Here is a 20,421-nt window from a genome sequence, read left to right as displayed (position 1 = left end):
GACACAGAGAGAAACAGAGAGAGACAGAGACACAGTGAAAGAGAGAGACAGAGTGAGACAGAGAGACAGAGAGAGACAGAGACAGAGATAGACAGAGAGACAGACACAGAGTGAGAGACAGAGTGAGAGACACAGAGAGACAGAGCGAGAGACACAGAGACAGAGAGACAGAGATAGACAGAGAGACAGAGAGACAGACAGAGAGACAGAGAGAGAGACAGAGAGACACAGAGATGATGGTGATTGGGTGCGGCGCTGGAAGTTAACTTTCTCATTTAGCGAGTTAAAGAGCGAATTTGTGATCGCAGGCCAAGGCCACAGTCCCATCTCTACCACCCACTCACCCACCCACCCACTCATCCACCCACCCACCCACTCACCCACCCACCCACCCACTCACCCACCCACCCACCCACCCACTCACCCACCCACTCACCCACCCACCCACTCACCCTTCTCTCTCTCCACCGCTCCTCCCCCAGCTCCTCCTCCTCCTCCTCCACTCCCTCCCACAATCCCGTGCGGCCTCAAAGGCCCCGGGGCGGCCGCAGCGCCGCCGCCGCCTCCACCACCACCGCCTCCACCACCGCCTCCACCTCCACCACCGCCTCCACCACCACCGCCTCCACCACCGCCTCCACCTCCACCACCGCCTCCACCACCGCCTCCACCTCCACCACCGCCTCCACCTCCACCACCGCCTCCACCACCGCCTCCACCGCCTCCCCGGGCCGCCCTCGTCCCTACCCTTGTGTAAGTCCGCTCTCCGTGCTGCTTCCTCGGCCTCGCCCCAAACACCAACTCCTCATCCTCCTCCTTTCCTCTTCTTCCTCCTCCTCCTCCTCCATCATCATCGTCATCATCGTCGTCATCATCGTCATCGTCGCCATCGTCGTCATCGTCATCGTCATCCACGGGGCTCCATCCTTCCCCGTCGCCCGCCTCTGGCCACGCCCCCAGCCCCATCATCATCATCCTCCTCCTCCTCCGCCTCCTCCTCTTCAGCCTCCTCCTGGACTCCTCCTCCGCGGCCGCGGCCGCAGCCGCGGCCGCCGCCGCCATGTCGGTCTCCATCTGGACGTAGCGGAAGTATCGCCAACGCCCGTGGAACTTGCCGGAACCGGAACCGGAGCCACCGCCGGAGCCACCGCCGGAGCCGGAGCCACCGCCGGAGCCGCCACCGCCGGAGCCGCCGCCGGAGCAGCCGCCGGATTTCCCGGCCCGCTGGCACCGCTCCGAGCCCTTGGCTCGCCTGGGGGGCGGCAGGGCCACCGCGGTGCCGGCGAGCGCCGCTCCTCCGCTGCCCTCTCGCTCGGCTCGCTCGCGGGACAGCTGGCCCAGCGCCGCTTCCGAGAAGACCACCACCGTACGTTGCGGCTGCGGCTGCGGTGGTGCCGGTGGTGGTGCCGGCACCACCGGTGCCACCGGCGGTGCCGCCACCGGCGCCGGAGCGGCCGAGGCGACGGCCGAGGCGTTTGGGGCGACGGTGGCACGATGCCGGGGGGGTTTCTCCCCGTTGCCCGGACGAGCCCCCGGTCCGGCGGCACCGGGGGCTCGGGCCGCAGCCGCGGACGCTCCGGGATCCGCGAACCCGGTCCGGCCTCCCACCGCGGACGCTCCGGGATCCGTGAATCCGGTCCGGCCTCCAGCCATGGATACTCCGGGATCCGCGAATCCGCTCGGAGCTTCCGCTGTGGACACTCCGGGATCCGTGAATCCGGTCCGGCCTCCCGCCATGGATACTCCGGAATCCGTGAATCCGGTCCGGCCTCCAGCCGTGGACACTCCGGGATCCGTGAATCCGGTCGGAGCTTCCGTCGTGGACACTCCGGGCTCCGTGAATCCGGTCCGGCCTCTCGCCGTTGACACTCCAAGATCCGTGAACCCGGTCCGCCCTTCCGCCGTGGACACTCCGAGATCCGTGAATCCAGTCCGTGTTCCCACCGTGGACACTCCGAGATCCGTGAATCCGGTCCGTGTACCCACCGCGGACACTCCGGGATCCGTGAACCCGGTCCGGCCTCCCGCCGTTGACACTCCAAGATCCGTGAATTTGGTCCGGCCTCTCACCGCGGACACTCCGGGATCCGTTAATCCGGTCCGGCCTTTCACCGTGGACACTCCGGAATCCGTGAATCCGGTCCGGCCTCCAGCCGTGGACACTCCGGGCTCCGTGAATCCGCTCGGAACTTCGACCATGGCTACGCCTTGAGTGACGTTCGGTAACTGCTGCTGGTGCTGCTGATGCTGCTGCTGATGCTGCTGCTGATGCTGCTGATACTGCTGCTGTTGCTGCTGATGCTGCTGCTGATGCTGCTGATACTGCGATTGTTGTGGCTGCTTCTGCTGCTGATGATGATGTTGTTGTTGTTGTTGCTGCTGTTGCAGCTCCTGCGACTGCTGTGGCTGCTTCTGCAGCTGCTGCTGCTGCTGATGATGATGCTGATGATGCTGCTGCTGCTGCTGAATCAGCTGCTGCTGCTGCTGCTGCTCGATCTGCTGAAAGTGCTTCATGCGACAACGTTGATCGTGATGCAGCTGTTGTTGCTGCGGCTGTGGATGCGGCTGTGCCTGCTGCTGCTGCTGCAGCTGCAGCTGGAGCTTTTGCAGCTCCTGCAGCTGCTGCTGCAGCTGCTGCTGCAGCTGCAGCCCCACGTGCAGATCTGCAGGGACCTGTCCTGGGTCGGCGTAGAACAGCGGGCGGGAGCTCATGGCCTCATCATATTCCACCGCCTCCTCTGCCTCATCCTCCTCATCATCCTCCTCATCCTCCTCCTCCTCGTCCTCCTCCTCCTCCTCCTCCTCCTCCTCGTGCGGACTCACGAAGGCTGCGGCGTTGCCCAGGATGGAATCCAGCACAGGCACGCTCAGTGCGTCGTCCTGATCCTCCTCCTCCTCATCCTCATCCTCCTCCTCCTCATCATCGTCCTCCTCGTCATCCTCCTCCTCATCATCTTCCTCATCGTCGTCCTCCTCAACCTCCCGGTGGTAACCGCCTCCGTGGGGACGCCCCCTCCCATCCTCCTCCACCGGGCGCCCGCCGCCGAAGCCGGGGCCGGAGCCGGAGCCGGAGCCGGAGCCGGGGCCGGAGCCGGAGCCGCCGGAGCCGCCAAGGAGGAGGAGCAGGGGGGGGTCAGGGCTTGACGGCAGCGACGGCTCCGCCCCACCCCCGCCCCCACCACCGCCACTCACCGCCACCACCGCCGGCAACACCGCCGGCAACACCGCCGGCACCGTTCCGGGTCCCGGCGCTCCGCTCACCGTGAAGATTCCCTCCCCGTCGATCGTGTACAGCGTCTCCGCCCCGGCTAGCCGGCCGCCCGCGACCTCCTCCACTTCCTCCTCCTCTTCCTCCTCCACCTCCTCCTCCACCTCCTCCACCTCCTCCTCGTCACCACCACCACCGTCACCGGCGTCTTGGCAAAGCCTCTGCCGCTGCCGCCGCTGCCGCCGCCCGTGATGACTGCGGTGGCGGTGAACTGTCTCGGCAACATCGACCGAGCCGCCGGTAGCCCTCGGCGTTCGACGATGGCGCAGCCTCAGCGGCCCTCCACCTGCTCCGCCTCCTCCTCCTCCTCCTCCACCTGCTCCGCCTCCTCCTCCTCCTCTTCCTCCACCTGCTCCGCCTCCTCCTCCTCCTCCGCCTCCACCTGCTCCGCCTCCTCCTCCTCCACCGCCTCCTCCTCCTCCTCCACCTCCTCCGCCTCCACCTCCTCCTCCACCTGCTCCGCCTCCTCCTCCTCCACCTGCTCCGCCTCCACCGCCTCCACCGCCTCCGCCGCCACCTCCGTCCCGCTTCCGCGGCCGCTGCAGCTGACGGCGGTTCACCGACGGGAACCGGCGAGGGAGGTCGGGCAGCAGCAGCAGCTCCTCCTCCTCCTCCTCCTCCTCCTCCTCCTCCACCTCCTCAACACCAACCTCCTCCTCCTCCTCCTCATCGTCGTTCCGCCGCTGATGCCGCCGCTGCTGCTGCTGCTGCGTCTCCTGGAGGACACTCGCTTGGCCGTGGTGGAAGAGAGTCCACCAGGTGGGGATGCCGTCTTCATAGACTCCACCAACTCCACCAACTCCACCAACTCCAACAACTCCACCAACTCCTCCAACTCCAACTCCACCAACTCCACCAACTCCAACAACTCCAACAACTCCAACTCCACCACCGCCACCGATGATGCCACCAACTCCACCAACTCCAACTCCACCAACTCCACCAACTCCGCCAACTCCACCAACTCCTCCAACTCCAACTCCACCAACTCCACCAACTCCAACTCCACCAACTCCACCAACTCCGCCAACTCCAACTCCAACTCCAACAACTCCAACTCCGCCAACTCCAACTCCACCAACTCCAACTCCACCAACTCCTCCAACTCCACCAACTCCTCCAACTCCACCAACTCCTCCAACTCCACCAACTCCTCCAACTCCACCAACTCCACCAACTCCAACTCCACCAACTCCAACTCCACCAACTCCAACTCCACCAACTCCAACTCCACCAACTCCAACTCCACCAACTCTGCCACCGCCGCCAATGATGCCACCGCCGACAATGCCAACTCCAACTCCACCAACTCCACCAACTCCAACTCCGCCAACTCCACCAACTCCAACTCCACCAACTCCACCAACTCCAACTCCACCAACTCGACCAACTCCAACTCCACCAACTCCAACTCCACCAACTCCAACTCCACCAACTCCACCAACTCCAACTCCACCAACTCCAACAACTCCAACTCCACCAACTCCAACTCCACCAACTCCAACTCCACCAACTCCACCAACTCCACCAACTCCACCAACTCCAACTCCACCAACTCCACCAACTCCACCAACTCCAACGCCAACTCCGGAGAGAATGTCGGCGGGAGAAGTGGACCGCGGATTGTGCTGCTGCTGCTGCTGGTGGTGGTGGTGGTGGTGAGGGTGGTGGTGGTGAGGGTGGTGGTGGTGTTGGTGAGGGTGGTGTTGGTGAGGGTGGTGGTGAGGGTGTTGGTGGTGACCCAACGGCGGAGCGGCGACGCCGGACGAACCGCCGCCCCCTTGCAGGCTTCCCAAGGGGACGACTCGGCCTTGCCGACTCCCGAAGCCGAGGCTCCCGGCGGGAACGGAATGGACTGCCTCCGACGTCCCGCTGGGAATCCCGTGGAGGATTCCCGGGTGGACGTCGCCGGCAAGGACGGAACCTCCCACTCCCCCGTGAAGGTTTCCCCGGGGGGCGTTGCCGGCAAGGACGGAACTTCCCACACCTCCGTGAAGGATTCCCGGGTGGACGTCGCCGGCAAGGACTGAACTTCCCACACCTCCGTGAAGGTTTCCCGGGGGGACGTTGCCGGCAAGGACTGAACCTCCCACACCTCCGTGAAGGCTTCCCGGGGCAACGTTGCCGGCAAGGACGGAACCTCCTACGCCTCCGTGGAGAATTCCCGGGGGGACGTTGCCGGCAAGGACTGAACCTCCCACACCTCCGTGGAGAATTCCCGATTCAACGTCGCCTCCGTGGAGGATTCCCGGGTGGACGTCGCCGGCAAGGACGGAACCTCCCACTCCCCCGTGAAGGTTTCCCCGGGGGGCGTTGCCGGCAAGGACGGAACCTCCCACACCTCCGTGGAGAATTCCCGGGGCAACGTTGCCGGCAAGGACTGAACCTCCCACTCCTCCGTGGAGAATTCCCGATTCAACGTCGCCTCCGTGGAGGATTCCCGGGGGGGCGTTACCGGCAAGGACTGAACCTCCCACACCTCCGTGGAGAATTCCCGGGGCAACGTCGCCGGCAAGGATGGAACCTCCCACTCCTCCGTGGAGAATTCCCGATTCAACGTCGCCTCCGTGGAGGATTCCCGGGGGGACGTTGCCGGCAAGGACTGAACCTCCCACACCTCCGTGGAGGATTCCCGATTCAACGTCGCCCCGGGCCGCCATCGCCCCGCCGGGCGCCGAGAACGCCGACCCCGTGGTTGAGGCTGCGGCTGCTGGTGAGGCGGCGGAGGCAGCGGAGGCAGCGGAGGCGGGGTTGAGGAGGCTGCCGCTATGAGGTGGACCCAGCTGCTGCCGCCGCTGCTGCTGCTGCTGATGATGATTCAGCTGCTGCTGATGATGATTCAGCTGCTGCTGATGATGATTCAGCTGCTCGTGATTCAGCTGCTGCTGCTGCTGATGGTTCAGCTGCTGCTGATGATTCAGCCGATGCTGCTGCTGCTGCTGCTCCTGCTGATTCAGCTGCTGATGGTTCAGCTGCTGCTGCTGATGATGATTCAGCCGATGCTGCTGCTGCTGCTGCTCCTGCTGATTCAGCTGCTGCTCCTGCCGATAATGATTCAGCTGCTGCTGCTGCTGCTGCTCCTGCTGATGCTGATTCTGCTGATGCCCGATCACAGCGGCGGTGTTTGTGGCAGCGTCAAAGCCGGGAGGAGACGGTGGCGAAAGACGATGGCTGTGAGGTCGCTGACGCCGCTGCCGCTGCCGCCGCTGCTGCCGCTGACGACGATGATGATGCTGGCGAGGTGACGGCGGCGACGATGGGGGCGGCGACGATGGCGGCGGACCTCGTCGCAGACGCCGAGGCGACAGGGATCGAGGCGACAGGGACCGAGGCGACAGGGATCGAGGCGACAGGGATCGAGGCGACAGGGATCGAGGCGACAGGGATCGAGGCGACAGGGATCGAGGCGACAGCCCCGTCTCCGTCGCCGCCGCGACGAATCCCGCCGGAGAGAGATGCGGCGCCGGAGGAGGAGGAGGATGCGGAGGAGGCGGTGGAGGATGTGCAGGAGCAGGCAGAGGCAGAGGCGGAGGAGGAGGAGGAGGAGGCGCCACCGGTAGGGCGCCGGGCGACTCGGGCAGCAGCTTCTTGAGCGAGAGTCTGAGGCGGTGGGAGGGCGAGGAGCTGGGCACCACCACCCAGCTGGGCGCTGGGGGCGCTGGGGGCGCTGGGGGCGCTGGGGGCGCCTGGGGGCGGCTGTCGTCGAGCGAGCGGTCGCCGGAGGGGGCGTGCCGCTGAGGGTGAGCTGCGGGGGAGGGAGGGGAGGGAGGAGAGGCGGCAGTTGGCCAGCTCCCGACGGAGGGAGTGGCAGCCTCTCCACACGCAAAAAGCCAGTCCACGGGACCTCCCGTATACCACAGAGGTCCCTGGCGGTAGTTGACCAGCTCCCGACGGAGGAGTGGCGGCCTCTCCTGCTCTACAAACAGCAGAACCAGACCACCCACTCACCCACCCACCAACTCACCCACACCCTCCCCCACTTGCTCACGCAACCATTCACTCACTCGCCCGCCCGCTCGCCAACTCACTCACTGAACCACTCACTCACTCACTCGCTCACTCACTCACTGAACCACTCACTCAGCTGCTCGTTCACTAACTCACTCACTGAACCACTCACTCACTCACTAACTCACTGAACCACTCACTCACTCGCTCGCTCACTAACTCACTGAACCACTCACTCACTCACTAACTCACTGAACCACTCACTCACTCACTCGCTCACTAACTCACTGAACCACTCACTCACTCGCTCGCTCACTAACTCACTGAACCACTCACTCACTCGCTCGCTCACTAACTCACTGAACCACTCACTCACTCACTAACTCACTCACTGAACCACTCACTCACTCACTCGCTCACTAACTCACTGAACCACTCACTCGCTCGCTCACTAACTCACTCACTGAACCACTCACTCACTAACTCACTCACTCACTGAACCACTCACTCGCTCACTCACTAACTCACTCACTGAACCACTCGCTCACTCACTCACTCGCTCACCTTGCATCTCCACAACGTCATCTTCAAAGCGAACTCTCTTCCTCTCGGGACGAACTCCACCTCCTCCGCCTCCTCCTCCACCTCGTCCACCTCCTCCTCCTCCTCCTCCACCTCCTCCTCCTCCACCTCGTCCACCTCCTCCACCGTCTCCGTCCGACTCCTGCAGGGACCTCTTCCTCCGAGAGCCCCTGGCACTGCGCTGGGCCCCACAGCCTCCACGTTTCCTGGCCGCCGCTCCTCCTCCTCCTCCTCCTCCACCTCCTCCTCCTCCTCCTCCACCTCCACCTCCTCCTCCACCTCCTCCTCCTCCTCGCCGTCGTCGTCCGCCACCTCGTCCACCACCACCACCACCACCACCTCCACCGCCTCGTCCACCGCCTCCACCTCCACCACCGCCTCCACCACCGCCTCCACCTCCACCACCGCCTCCACCTCCACACACTCCCCCTCCCCGCGTTTCCACGGCCGGATCGCCCCCCGCGGCCCGCTGCTGCTCCTGCTGCTTCTGCTGCTCCTGCTGCTTCTGCTGCTCCTGCTGCTTCTGCTGCTTCTGCTGCTCCTGCTGCTTCTGCTTCTGCTGCTTCTGCTGCTCCTGCTGCTTCTGCTGCTTCTGCTGCTTCTGCTGCTGCTGCTGCTGGTGCCGGGAGGTGACGGGAGCCGAGTCGTCGTCGCTCTCAAAGCCGAAGGGGTCGTTATTCTCGTTGTCCGACGGAGGCGGCGCCGTGGCGGAGCAGGAGGAGGAGGAGGAGTCGGAGGCACCGCCGCGGGTCGCCGCCGGCAACGCCGACGTCGCCGCCGCCGACCGAGGAGACCGCCCGGAACCCCTCCTCCGGGGGGCGGCTCCGTGGCCCCCCGGAGGCGGAGGAGGAGGAGGAGGAGGAGGCGGTCGCCGCTGCTGCCGCTGGGGGCCGCGGGCAGCCGAGGGGGCGCAGGCCCCTCCCCCACCGCCGGCCCAGGAGGCCACGCCCCTTGCCGCGGAGGCTCCGCCTCCGGACGGCGAGGGCCCGCCCCTGGCCGCCGGGCGCCCGCCAATGGGCTGCGAGAATCCAGCGCCTCCGCCGCCTCCTCCTCCTCCTCCTCCACCTCCTCCTCCGCCTCCTCCACCACCACCTCCTCCTCCTCCGGCCTTACCCAGGGAGAATCCACCGCCTCCACCGCCTCCACCGCCTCCACCGCCTCCAGCTCCTCCTCCACCGCCTCCACCGCCTCCAGCTCCCGGTAATAATCTCCCCCCCAGGGAAGAGCCCCCGCCCCAAGCCACGCCCCCTCCGCCCCAGGCCACGCCCCCTCCACCCCCTCCTCCGCCGCAGGCCCCGCCCCCGCGCCCCGCCCTGTGGCCGCCGTGCCCCAGCAGCAGGGCCGTGAAGGTGGTCTGACCCCACTTCGTGCGAGCGGGGGAAGCCCTCCGCCTCGGCTGCCTGAGGCAACCTCCTCCACCTCCTCCACCGCCTCCTCCTCCTCCCCAGCCTCCTCCTCCCCAGCCTCCTCCTCCTCCGCCTCCTCCGCCGGGCCTCAGGGCGGCCGCTGCCTCCGCCGCCTCAGCCGCCTCAGTCGTCGCCGCCGGATTCGCCTCCGGGTGGGCGGTCGCGGACATCTTCGCCGGGAGGCCTCTCGACCGGTGAGGTCTCGGTGGGGCCCTCGACCGGTGAGTCTCAGTGGGGGCCTCTCGACCAGTGAGGTCTCGGTGGGGCCCTCTCGACCGGGGGGGGTCTCGGTGGGGCCCTCGACCGGTGAGTCTCGGTGGGGGCCTCTCGACCGGTGGGGTCTCGGTGGGGCCCTCGACGGCGCTCGGGACGTCTCCTGCAGCTCTCCCACCGGATTTCAAGACGCCCCGCTCAAATCTCTCACCGGCAATGCAAGATGATTCCACAAATCTCTCACCGGATTTCAAGACGCCCCGCTCAAATCTCTCACCGGCAATGCAAGATGATTCCACAAATCTCTCACCGGATTTCAAGACGCCCCGCTCAAATCTCTCACCGGCAATGCAAGATGATTCCACAAATCTCTCACCGGATTTCAAGACGCCCGCTCAAATCTCTCACCGGCAATTCAAGACGTCTCCTCAAATCTCTCACCGGCAATTCAAGATGATTCCACAAATCTCTCACCGGTAATTCAAGATGATTCCACAAATCTCTCACCGGATTTCAAAACGTCTCCTCAAATCTCTCACCGGTAATTCAAGATGATTCCACAAATCTCTCACCGGTAATTCAAGATGATTCCACAAATCTCTCACCGGATTTCAAAACGTCTCCTCAAATCTCTCACCGGTAATTCAAGATGATTCCACAAATCTCTCACCGGTAATTCAAGATGATTCCACAAATCTCTCACCGGATTTCAAAACGTCTCCTCAAATCTCTCACCGGCAATTCAAGATGATTCCACAAATCTCTCACCGGGGTTCAAAGGCCTCCTCAAATCTCTCACCGCTATTCAGGACGGCCTCTCACTCAATCTCTCACCGGGGTTCAAAAGTCTCCTCAAATCTCTCACCGGTAATTCAAGATGATTCCACAAATCTCTCACCGGATTCAAACGTCTCCTCAAATCTCTCACCAGTAATTCAAGATGATTCCACAACTCTCTCACCGGGGTTCAAAAGTCTCCTCAATCTCTCACCGGTAATTCAAGATGATTCCACAAATCTCTCACCAGTATTCAGGACGGCTTCTCACTCAATCTCTCACCGGTATTCAAACGTCTCCTCAAATCTCTCACCGGCAATTCAAGATGATTCCACAAATCTCTCACCGGGGTTCAAACGCCTCCTCAAATCTCTCACCGGCATTCAGGATGATTCCACAAATCTCTCACCGGTAATTCAAGATGATTCCACAAATCTCTCACCGGGGTTCAAAAGTCTCCTCAAATCTCTCACCGGCAATTCAAGATGATTCCACAAATCTCTCACCGGGGTTCAAACGTCTCCTCGAATCTTTCACCGGTAATTCAAGATGATTCCACAAATCTCTCACCGGGGTTCAAACGTCTCCTCAAATCTCTCACCGGTAATTCAAGATGATTCCACAACTCTCTCACCGGGGTTCAAACGTCTCCTCAAATCTCTCACCAGTAATTCAGGACGTCCTCTCAATCTCTCACCGGTATTCAAACGTCTCCTCAAATCTCTCACCGGATTTCAAGACGGCCTCTCAATCTCTCACCGGGGTTCAAACGTCTCCACAAATCTCTCACCGGCAATTCAAGATGATTCCACAAATCTCTCACCGGGGTTCAAACGTCTCCTCAAATCTCACACCGGTATTCAAACGTCTCCTCAAATCTCTCACCGGATTTCAAGAGGGCCTCTCAATCTCTCACCGGGGTTCAAACGTCTCCTCAAATCTCTCACCGGTAATTCAGGACGGCCTCTCACTCACTCTCTCACCGGTATTCAAAGGTCTCCTCAAATCTCTCACCGGTATTCAAACGTCTCCTCAAATCTCTCACCGGATTTCAAGAGGGCCTCTCAATCTCTCACCGGGGTTCAAACGTCTCCTCAAATCTCTCACCGGTAATTCAGGACGGCCTCTCACTCAAATCTCTCACCGGTATTCAAACGTCTCCTCAAATCTCTCACCGGATTTCAAGACGTCTCCTCAAATCTCTCACCGGTAATTCAGGACGGCCTCTCACTCAAATCTCTCACCGGTATTCAAACGTCTCCTCAAATCTCTCACCGGTAAATTCGGGGCATCCCCTCAATCTCTCACCGGGGTTCAAACGTCTCCTCAAATCTCTCACCGGATTTCAGGCGGCTTTGAGGCGCTCGCCGGAATCCCGATGCCCCGCCCCAAATCTTTCGCCGGATTCGGTCCGCTTCTGAGGTGCTCGCCGGACGTCTCCGTCCCTCCCTGCCCTCCTACGGTCGCCCACGCTGCATCGACAGCCTGATTTCGGAGGGTCCGGACGCGGTGGCCGACAGGGGAGAGAGAGAGATGGAGGGGAGTCGGGAGGGAGGAGGAGGAGATAGAGTCATTGCATCGGTCGGTGAGTCAGTCACACCCACTCAGTCGGTCATTCAGTCGGTCACTCTGTCAAGTCACTCCGGCACAAAGTCACCGGTCACTCACGTGACCCACTCAATCGCCCACGTGCTCGTTCACCCGCTCGTTCGCCCGCTCATTCACACACTCATTCACACACTCAATCACCCGCTCGTTCACCCGCTCGTTCACCCGCTCGTTCACCCGCTCGTTCACCCGCTCGTTCACCCGCTCATTCACCCGCTCATTCACCCGCTCATTCACCCGCTCATTCTTCCAGCTCATTCACCCGCTCATTCACCCGCTCATTCACCCGCTCATTCACCAGCTCATTCACACACTCAATCACCCACTCAATCACCCACGTGTTCAGTCACTCATTCACCCACTCATTCACCCACTCATTCACCCGCTCATTCACACACTCAATCACCCATGTGTTCAGTCACTCATTTACCCACTCATTCACCCGCTCATTCACCCACTCATTCGCCCACTCATTCACCCACTCATTCACCCACTCAGTCACCCACTCATTCACCCACTCAGTCACCCACGTGTTCAGTCACTCGTTCACCCGCTCATTCACCTACTCATTCACCAGCTCGTTCACCCGCTCATTCGCCCGCTCATTCACCCGCTCATTCGCCCGCTCATTCACCCGCTCATTCACCAGCTCATTCACCCGCTCATTCACCCGCTCATTCACCAGCTCATTCACCCGCTCATTCATCCACTCAATCACCAACGTGTTCAGTCACTCATTCACCCACTCATTCGCCCACTCATTCACCCACTCATTCACCCACTCAATCACCCACGTGTTCAGTCACTCATTCACCCACTCATTCACCCGCTCCTTCACCCACTTATTCACCCGCTCCTTCACCCACTCATTCGCCCACTCATTCGCCCACTCATTCGCCCGCTCATTCACCCGCTCATTCACCCGCTCATTCACCCAGTCATTCACCCGCTCATTCGCCCACTCATTCGCCCACTCATTCACGCACTCATTCACCCACTCATTCACCCACTCAATCACCCACGTATACAGTCACCCACTCATTAACTCAGTTATCCACTCGGTCACTCGCTCAATCATCGATTCAGTCACCCACTCACCTTACTTATTCACTCGCTCACTGACCCGCTCAATCAACCGCTCACTCAGCCGCTGACTCACCCGCTCACCCACCCGCTCACCCACCCGCTCACTCACCCGCTTACCCACCCGCTCATTCACCCGCTCACCCACCAGCTCACCCACCCGCTCATTTACCATTCACCCACTCATTCACCCACTCATTCACCCACTCATTCAACCGTTCATTCAACCGTTCATTCACCCACTCATTCAACCACTCATTCACCCACTCATTCATCCACTCATTTACCATTCACCCACTCATTCACCCACTCATTCACCCACTCATTCACCCACTCATTCACCCACCCAATCACCCACCCAATCACCCGCTCATTCACCCGCTCATTCACCCGCTCAATCACCCGCTCAATCACCCGCTCATTCACCCGCTCATTCAACCGCTCATTCAACCGTTCATTCAACCGTTCATTCACCCGCTCACTCGCCCGGTCATTCACCCACTCAATCGGTCATTCAGTCAGTCACTCTGCCAGTCACTCTGTCAAGTCACTGTCACTCACTTTACCCACTCAATCACCCACGTATACAGTCACCCACTCATTAACTCAGTCATCCACTCGGTCACTCGCTCAATCATCGAATCAGTCACCCACTCACCCTACTTATTTACTCGCTCATTCGCCCGCTCATTTGCCCGCTCGCTCACTCACCCGCTCACTCACCCACTCACTCATCCGCTCAATCACTCACCCGCTCATTCACCCACCCAATCACCCACCCATTCACCCACCCATTCACCCACTCATTCACCCACTCAATCACCCACTCATTCACCCACTCAATCACCCACTCAATCACCCAATCACCATTCACCCACTCATTCACCCGCTCAATCACCCGCTCATTCACCCGCTCATTCACCCGCTCATTCACCCACTCACTCACCCAAACAATCACCAACTCACTCATTCACTAACCCATCCACTCACCCACTCAGCCAATCACTCACCCACTCACTCACCCAACCACCCACTCACTCACCCACCCAACCACTCACCAACTCACCCATTCCCTCAGTCACGCAGTCACGCACTAACCCACGAACCCACCCACTCATTAATCCCAATCACTCACCCAACCAATCACCAACTCACTCATTCACTCACCCATCCACTCAGTCAACCACCTACTCAGTCACCCACCCACTCACCCATTCACCAAACCCAACCACTCACCCACACAATCACTCAGTCACTCACCCACCCATTCACTCACCCACCCACTCACCTCACCAATGCACTCACCCACCGACTCACCCACTCATCCGCACAAAGCTCCCCTAGGTAGCCTCACTCACTAACCCACTCAATCACCCACCCATTCACTCACCCACTCACTCAGTCACCCACTCACTAACTCAGTCATCCACCCACTCACTCACCCACTCACTCACCCACCCATTCACCCACTCACTAACTCGGTCACTCACTCATTCACTCACTCACTCAGTCATCCACCCACCCACTCAGTCATCCACCCACCCACTCAGTCATCCACGCACCCACTCACTCACTCACCCACCCACTCCCTCCCTCACCACTCACTCACCCACTCACTCACCCACTCACCCACTCACCACCCACCCACTCACCCACCCACCCACTCACCCACTCACTCACCCACTCACTCACCTACCCACTCACTCACCCACTCACTCACCCACCCACCCACTCACTCACCCACTCACCCACCCACTCACTCACCCACCACCCACCCACTCACCCACCCACTCACCCACCCACCCACTCATTCACTCTCCCACCCACCCACTCGCTCACCCACCCACTCGCCCACCCACTCACTCACCCACTCACCCACCCACCCACTCACTCACTCACCCACCCACTCACCCACTCACTCACCCACTCACTCACCCACCCACCCACTTCCCGACCCACCCACCCACTCACCGACCCACCCACCCACCCACTCACCCACCCTCCCACCCACCCACTCACTCACTCACCCACCCATTCACTCTCCCACCCACTCACTCACCCACCCACTCACTCACCCACCCACTCACTCACCCACCCACTCACCCACCCACTCACTCATCCACTCACTTACTCACCCACTCACTCATCCACTCACTCACCCACTCACCCACCGACCCACCACCCACTCACCCACTCACTCACCCACCCACCCACCCACTCACCCACCCACCCAGCCACTCACTCACTCACCCACCCACTCACCCACCCACACAAAGCTCCCCCAGGTAGCTTCTAACCGACTGCAGGGGCAAGTGCAGTTAGCGAGCACCTATTAAGGCCGCGGTGAGTGGTCAGCACCACGCCCGGCCGTCTTTGTCTCTCACCGCTTTTTCCAAATTAAATTAAACTTTAAAAAAAAAATTTGCGGCCGAGCCAAACCGCTCGTGTTGACGGTGAAAATTTTTTTTCGTATCAACGACGCCCACGACGAAGAGGAAAAATAAAATCTTACTTGACCTGTTAACGGGCGCTACACGTTCAAGAATCACGGCCCGTTACCGGGAACGCTATTTAAAGTGTTGTTGTTGTTATTATTATTTTACGTTGATGTAGGATTTTACATTTTTTATTTATTTTTATTTAAAAAAATAAACAGCACAATTCGCCGAAACGAACCTCGAATCGCCTCACGAATTAAGTGGATCGGTTTTTAATTTGACGCGGTTTATACAAATTATATTTTATTTAAAAAAATAAACAAATTGTCTAGAAGCCTAGACTAGGCCCCATCCCCCCCCCTCCCATTGATTCAACACTAAAATATTTACCTAAAAGCCTAGACTAGGCCCCCCCCCCCCCCGTTCCCATTGACTTAACATTGCATTTTTGTACAACCTGAAAGCCTAGACTAGCCCCACCCCAACCACCCGCCCTTCCCATTGACTTTACATTAAAATCAACATTCTGCTAAAAGCCTAGATTAGTCCCCCCTCTCAAATGAATTAACATTTAAATTAAAAAAAATATTACCCAGACGCGTCGAATAGCTCACCCCTTCCATTGACTTAACGTTAAAATAAATAACCTAGAAGCCCAGACTAGGCCCCCACCATTGATTTAACACTAAAAACAATAACTGAGCAGCCTAGACTAGGCCCCTCCCCCCTTCCTTCTAATTGACACAAATGCGTAATCTAGAAGCCTAGACTAGGCCGCGCCCACCATTGACTTAACATTGCAATTTTTTACCTAGAAGCCTAAACTAGGCCCCTCCCCCTTCGTTTCCACCGACACTAAAAAATTTGCAACCTAGAAGCCTAGACTAGGCCGCGCCCCCCATTGACTTAACATTGCAATTGTGTACCTAGAAGCCTAGACTTAGGCCCCTCCCCCTTCGTTTCCACCGACTCTAAAATTTGCAACCTAGAAGCCTAGACTAGGCCGCCCCCACCATTGACTTAACATTGCAATTGTTTACCTAGAAGCCTAGACTAGGCCCCTCCCCCTTCATTTCCACCGACTCTAAAATTTGCAACCTAGAAGCCTAGACTAGGCCGCCCCCCCAATTGGCTTAACATTGCAATTATTACCTAGAAGCCTAGCCTAGGCCCCTCCCCCTTCGTTTCCACTTAACTCTAAAATTTGCAACCTAGAAGCCTAGACTAGGCCGCGCCCACCATTGACTTAACATTGCAATTTTTTACCTAGAAGCCTAAACTAGGCCCCTCCCCCTTCGTTTCCACCGACTCTAAAATTTGCAACCTAGAAGCCTAGACTAGGCCGCGCCCACCATTGACTTAACATTGCAATTTTTTACCTAGAAGCCTAAACTAGGCCCCTCCCCCTTCGTTTCCACCGACTCTAAAATTTGCAACCTAGAAGCCTAGACTTAGGCCCCTCCCCCTTCGTTTCCACCGACTCTAAAATTTACAACCTAGAAGCCTAGATTAGGCCGCGCCCCCATTGACTTAACATTGCAATTATTTACCTAGAAGCCTAGACTAGGCCCCTCCCCCTTCGTTTCCACCGACACTAAAATTTGCAACCTAGAAGCCTAGACTAGGCCGCCACCCCCATTGACCTAACATTGCAATTATTTACCTAGAAGCCTAGACTAGGCCCCTCCCCCTTCGTTTCCACTTAACTCTAAAATTTGCAACCTAGAAGCCTAGACTAGGCCGCGCCCCCCATTGACTTATCATTGCAATTTTCTACCTAGAAGCCTAGACTAGGCCCCACCAACGGAGACCCCCCCCCAACTCCCAACTCTCGGCCCCCGTCTCGTCCGTCCGACCGCCGCCGCCGCCCGGCGGCTTTGCCAACCCCCCCCACCCACCCCGCGTCACACCTCGGTGAGTTCTAGCGGCGCGCCGGCGAGGGAGGCAATTCTGGACCGCGGCTCTCAGCGAGGCGGGGAGGTCGACGCCACGGAGGTGGATTGCGAGGGATGGATGAGGATTAGAGAAGAGGGAGGAGACGGCGGCGACGATGGTGGAGGCGGCAGCGGCGTCTGCGGCGTCCGTGACAGGCTGAGGGGAGCCGGAGGAGAGGCGGCCATCTTAGCGACCTCCCTCCCACCCCTCCATCAACACAGCGACAGCCCCATCAACACGGGGCGGGGGGGAGGGGCGGAGTCTTGGAGTGTTGGGGGGGGGGAGGGGCTTGGTTACAATGGAAGTGAATGGGGAGGAGGGTGGCGCTTAGAGTTAGGGGGCGGAGTCTTGGAGTGGAGGGGGGAGGGGCTTGGTTACAATGGAAGTGAATGGGGAGGAGGGTGGCGCTTAGAGTTAGGGGGCGGGGGCTTGGAGTGGGAGGGGGAGGGGCTTAGTTACAATATAAGTGAACGGGAGGGGGGTGGCGCTTGGAGTTAGGGGGCGGGGCTTGGAGTGGGGGGGAGGGGCTTGGTTACAATGGAAGTGAATGGGGAGGAGGGTGGCGCTTGGAGTTAGGGGGCGGAGTCTTGGAGTGGAGGGGGGAGGGGCTTGGTTACGATGGAAGTGAATGGGAGGGGGTGGCGCTTGTAGTTAGGGGGCGGGGCTTGGAGTGGGGGGGAGGGGCTTAGTTACAATGGAAGTGAATGGGGAGGAGGGTGGCGCTTGGAGTTAGGGGGCGGAGGCTTGGAGTGGGAGGGGCTTAGTTACGATGGAATGGGAGTGGGGTGGGGGCTTGGAGTTAGGGGGCGGGGGCTTGGAGTGGGGGGGGAGGGGCTTGGTTACAATGGAAGTGAATGGGGAGGAGGGTGGCGCTTAGAGTTAGGGGGCGGAGGCTTGGAGTGGGAGGGGCTTAGTTACGATGGAATGGGAGTGGGGTGGGGGCTTTTGGAGTTAGGGGGCGGGGGCTTGGAGTGGAGGGGGGAGGGGCTTGGTTATGATGGAAGGGAATAGGAGTGGGGGGCGGGAACTTGGAATGGGGCGGGGCTTGGAATGGGGGGGAGGCGGGAATTGGAGTGGGGGGGGAGGGGCTTAATTATAATGGCAGGGTATGGGGGAGTGTGGGTGGGGCTTAGAGTGGGGGCGGGGCTTGGAGTAGGGGGCGGGGCTTTATTGCAATGGGAGGAGGGTGGGGCTTGGAATCAGGGTGCAGTGTTTGGAATTGGGGCGGGGTTTGTTACAATGGGGAGGGACTTAGAGTGGGGGGTGGGGCTTTGTAGTAAGGGGCGGAGCCTGATTACAATGGAAGTCGATGGGCAGGGGGAGTGGTTGGTCTTGGAGCCAGGGGATGGGGTTTGGCGATAGGGAGGGCGGGGCTTGGATATGAGTGGGCGTGGTTTGGTTGTGAATGGGCGGGGCTTGGATGCGAGTGGGCGTGGTCTGATTTGGCTCAGGCGAAGCAGGAATCGGCGGAGTCGGAGCGAAGGGTTGGTAATATTTATTTAATTATTTCCGAGCGTTCACGGCGGCGTTGAGATGACGTTGAGACGACGTTGGGGAGGGAGTCGCAACAGCGAGCCTCAGAGACTCACTCAGAGACTCACTCAGACACTCACTCAGAGACTCACTCACTCAGATACTCACTCAGAGACTCACTCAGAGACTCACTCAGATACTCACTCAGAGACTCACTCACTCAGAGACTCACTCAGAGACTCACTCAGAGCCTCACTCAGAGACTCACTCACTCAGATACTCACTCAGAGACTCACTCACTCAGAGACTCACTCAGAGACTCACTCAGAGCCTCACTCAGAGCCTCACTCAGAGACTCACTCAGACAGAGACTCACTCAGAGACTCACTCAGAGACTCACTGAGAGACTTATTCACTCAGAGACTCACTCACTCAGAGACTCACTCACTCAGAGACTCACTCACTCAGAGACTCACTCAGAGACTCACTCACTCAGAGACTCACTCAGAGACTCACTCACTCAGAGACTCACTCAGACACTCACTCAGAGACTCACTCACTCAGAGACTCACTCAGAGACTCACTCAGAGACTCACTCACTCAGAGACTCACTCAGACACTCACTCAGAGACTCACTCACTCAGATACTCACTCAGAGACTCACTCACTCAGAGACTCACTCAGAGACTCACTCAGAGCCTCACTCAGAGACTCAGACAGAGACTCACTCAGAGACTCACTCAGAGACTCACTCAGAGACTCACTCACTCAGAGACTCACTCAGAGACTCACTCAGAGACTCACTCACTCAGAGACTCACTCAGACACTCACTCAGAGACTCACTCACTCAGAGACTCACTCAGAGACTCACTCAGAGCCTCACTCAGAGACTCAGACAGAGACTCACTCAGAGACTCACTCAGAGACTCACTGAGAGACTTATTCACTCAGAGACTCACTCACTCAGAGACTCACTCACTCAGAGACTCACTCACTCAGAGACTCACTCAGAGACTCACTCACTCAGAGACTCACTCACTCAGAGACTCACTCAGAGACTCACTCACTCAGAGACTCACTCAGAGCCTCACTCAGAGACTCACTCAGACAGAGACTCACTCAGAGACTCACTCAGAGACTCACTGAGAGACTTATTCACTCAGAGACTCACTCACTCAGAGACTCACTCACTCAGAGACTCACTCACTCAGAGACTCACTCAGAGACTCACTCACTCAGAGACTCACTCAGAGACTTACTCAGAGACTCACTCAGAGACTCACTCAGAGACTCACTCACTCAGAGACTCGCTCAGAGACTCACTCAGAGACTCACTCACTCAGAGACTCACTCACTCAGAGACTCACTCAGAGACTCACTCACTCACTGCCTCACTCAGAGACTCACTCACTCAGAGACTCACTCAGAGACTCACTCACTCAGAGACTCACTCAGAGACTCACTCACTCAGAGACTCACTCAGAGACTCACTCACTCACTCAGAGACTCACTCACTCAGAGACTCACTCAGAGACTCACTCACTCAGAGACTCACTCACTCAGAGACTCACTCACTCAGAGACTCACTCAGAGACTCACTCACTCACTGCCTCACTCAGAGACTCACTCACTCAGAGACTCACTCAGAGACTCACTCACTCACTCAGAGACTCACTCAGAGACTCACTC

General features: G+C 59.1%; 3 protein-coding genes and 1 long non-coding RNA gene across 6 annotated transcripts in view; 1 reads left to right on the top strand and 3 right to left on the bottom strand.

The window, feature by feature from the left end:
* Positions 1 to 2,199, bottom strand: part of LOC116937110 (uncharacterized) — a 40,143-nt gene extending 37,944 nt beyond the window's left edge. Inside the window, exons 1-2 of the mRNA XM_076055359.1 lie at positions 1,116 to 2,199; positions 453 to 623 (exon numbers count right to left, since the gene is read on the bottom strand). Coding sequence (XP_075911474.1) covers positions 453 to 623; positions 1,116 to 2,199 — 1,255 coding nt within the window. The remainder of the gene's footprint in view (positions 1 to 452; positions 624 to 1,115) is intronic.
* Positions 2,200 to 9,084: 6,885 nt separating this feature from the next.
* Positions 9,085 to 17,502, bottom strand: LOC142906792 (uncharacterized). Of its 2 annotated transcripts, none has more exons than XR_012930508.1 (3): positions 17,234 to 17,502; positions 11,534 to 11,679; positions 9,085 to 9,586 (listed from the first exon to the last, which is right to left on the bottom strand). It is a non-coding gene; the product is annotated as an uncharacterized LOC142906792 (long non-coding RNA). The 2 variants fall into 2 exon arrangements; XR_012930507.1 differs by having other exon boundaries at positions 9,087 to 9,580; positions 17,234 to 17,500.
* A 1,235-nt stretch (positions 17,503 to 18,737) lies between these two features.
* Positions 18,738 to 20,421, bottom strand: part of ATAD1 (ATPase family AAA domain containing 1) — a 47,951-nt gene continuing 46,267 nt past the window's right edge. Inside the window, exons 10-11 of one of the 2 annotated variants that reach the window (XR_012930506.1) lie at positions 18,983 to 20,421; positions 18,738 to 18,842 (exon numbers count right to left, since the gene is read on the bottom strand). The exon at positions 18,983 to 20,421 is cut by the window's right edge and continues 1,835 nt beyond it. The gene's annotated coding sequence lies outside the window, so the exon portion shown is untranslated. The other variant, XM_076055282.1, reaches the window with a different exon arrangement.
* LOC142906791 (uncharacterized) overlaps positions 18,792 to 20,421 on the top strand; it is an 8,515-nt gene continuing 6,885 nt past the window's right edge. Inside the window, exon 1 of the mRNA XM_076055281.1 lies at positions 18,792 to 20,421. This exon is cut by the window's right edge and continues 4,774 nt beyond it. Within this exon, the coding sequence (XP_075911396.1) occupies positions 18,792 to 20,421 (1,630 nt within the window).

This window comes from Petromyzon marinus, chromosome 71 (genome assembly GCF_048934315.1).
Source record: "Petromyzon marinus isolate PM22_M1 ecotype Great Lakes invasive population chromosome 71, UKy_Petmar_22M1.pri1.0, whole genome shotgun sequence".
Lineage (NCBI taxonomy): Eukaryota > Metazoa > Chordata > Hyperoartia > Petromyzontiformes > Petromyzontidae > Petromyzon > Petromyzon marinus.
This window is presented reverse-complemented; position numbering and strand designations above follow the sequence as displayed.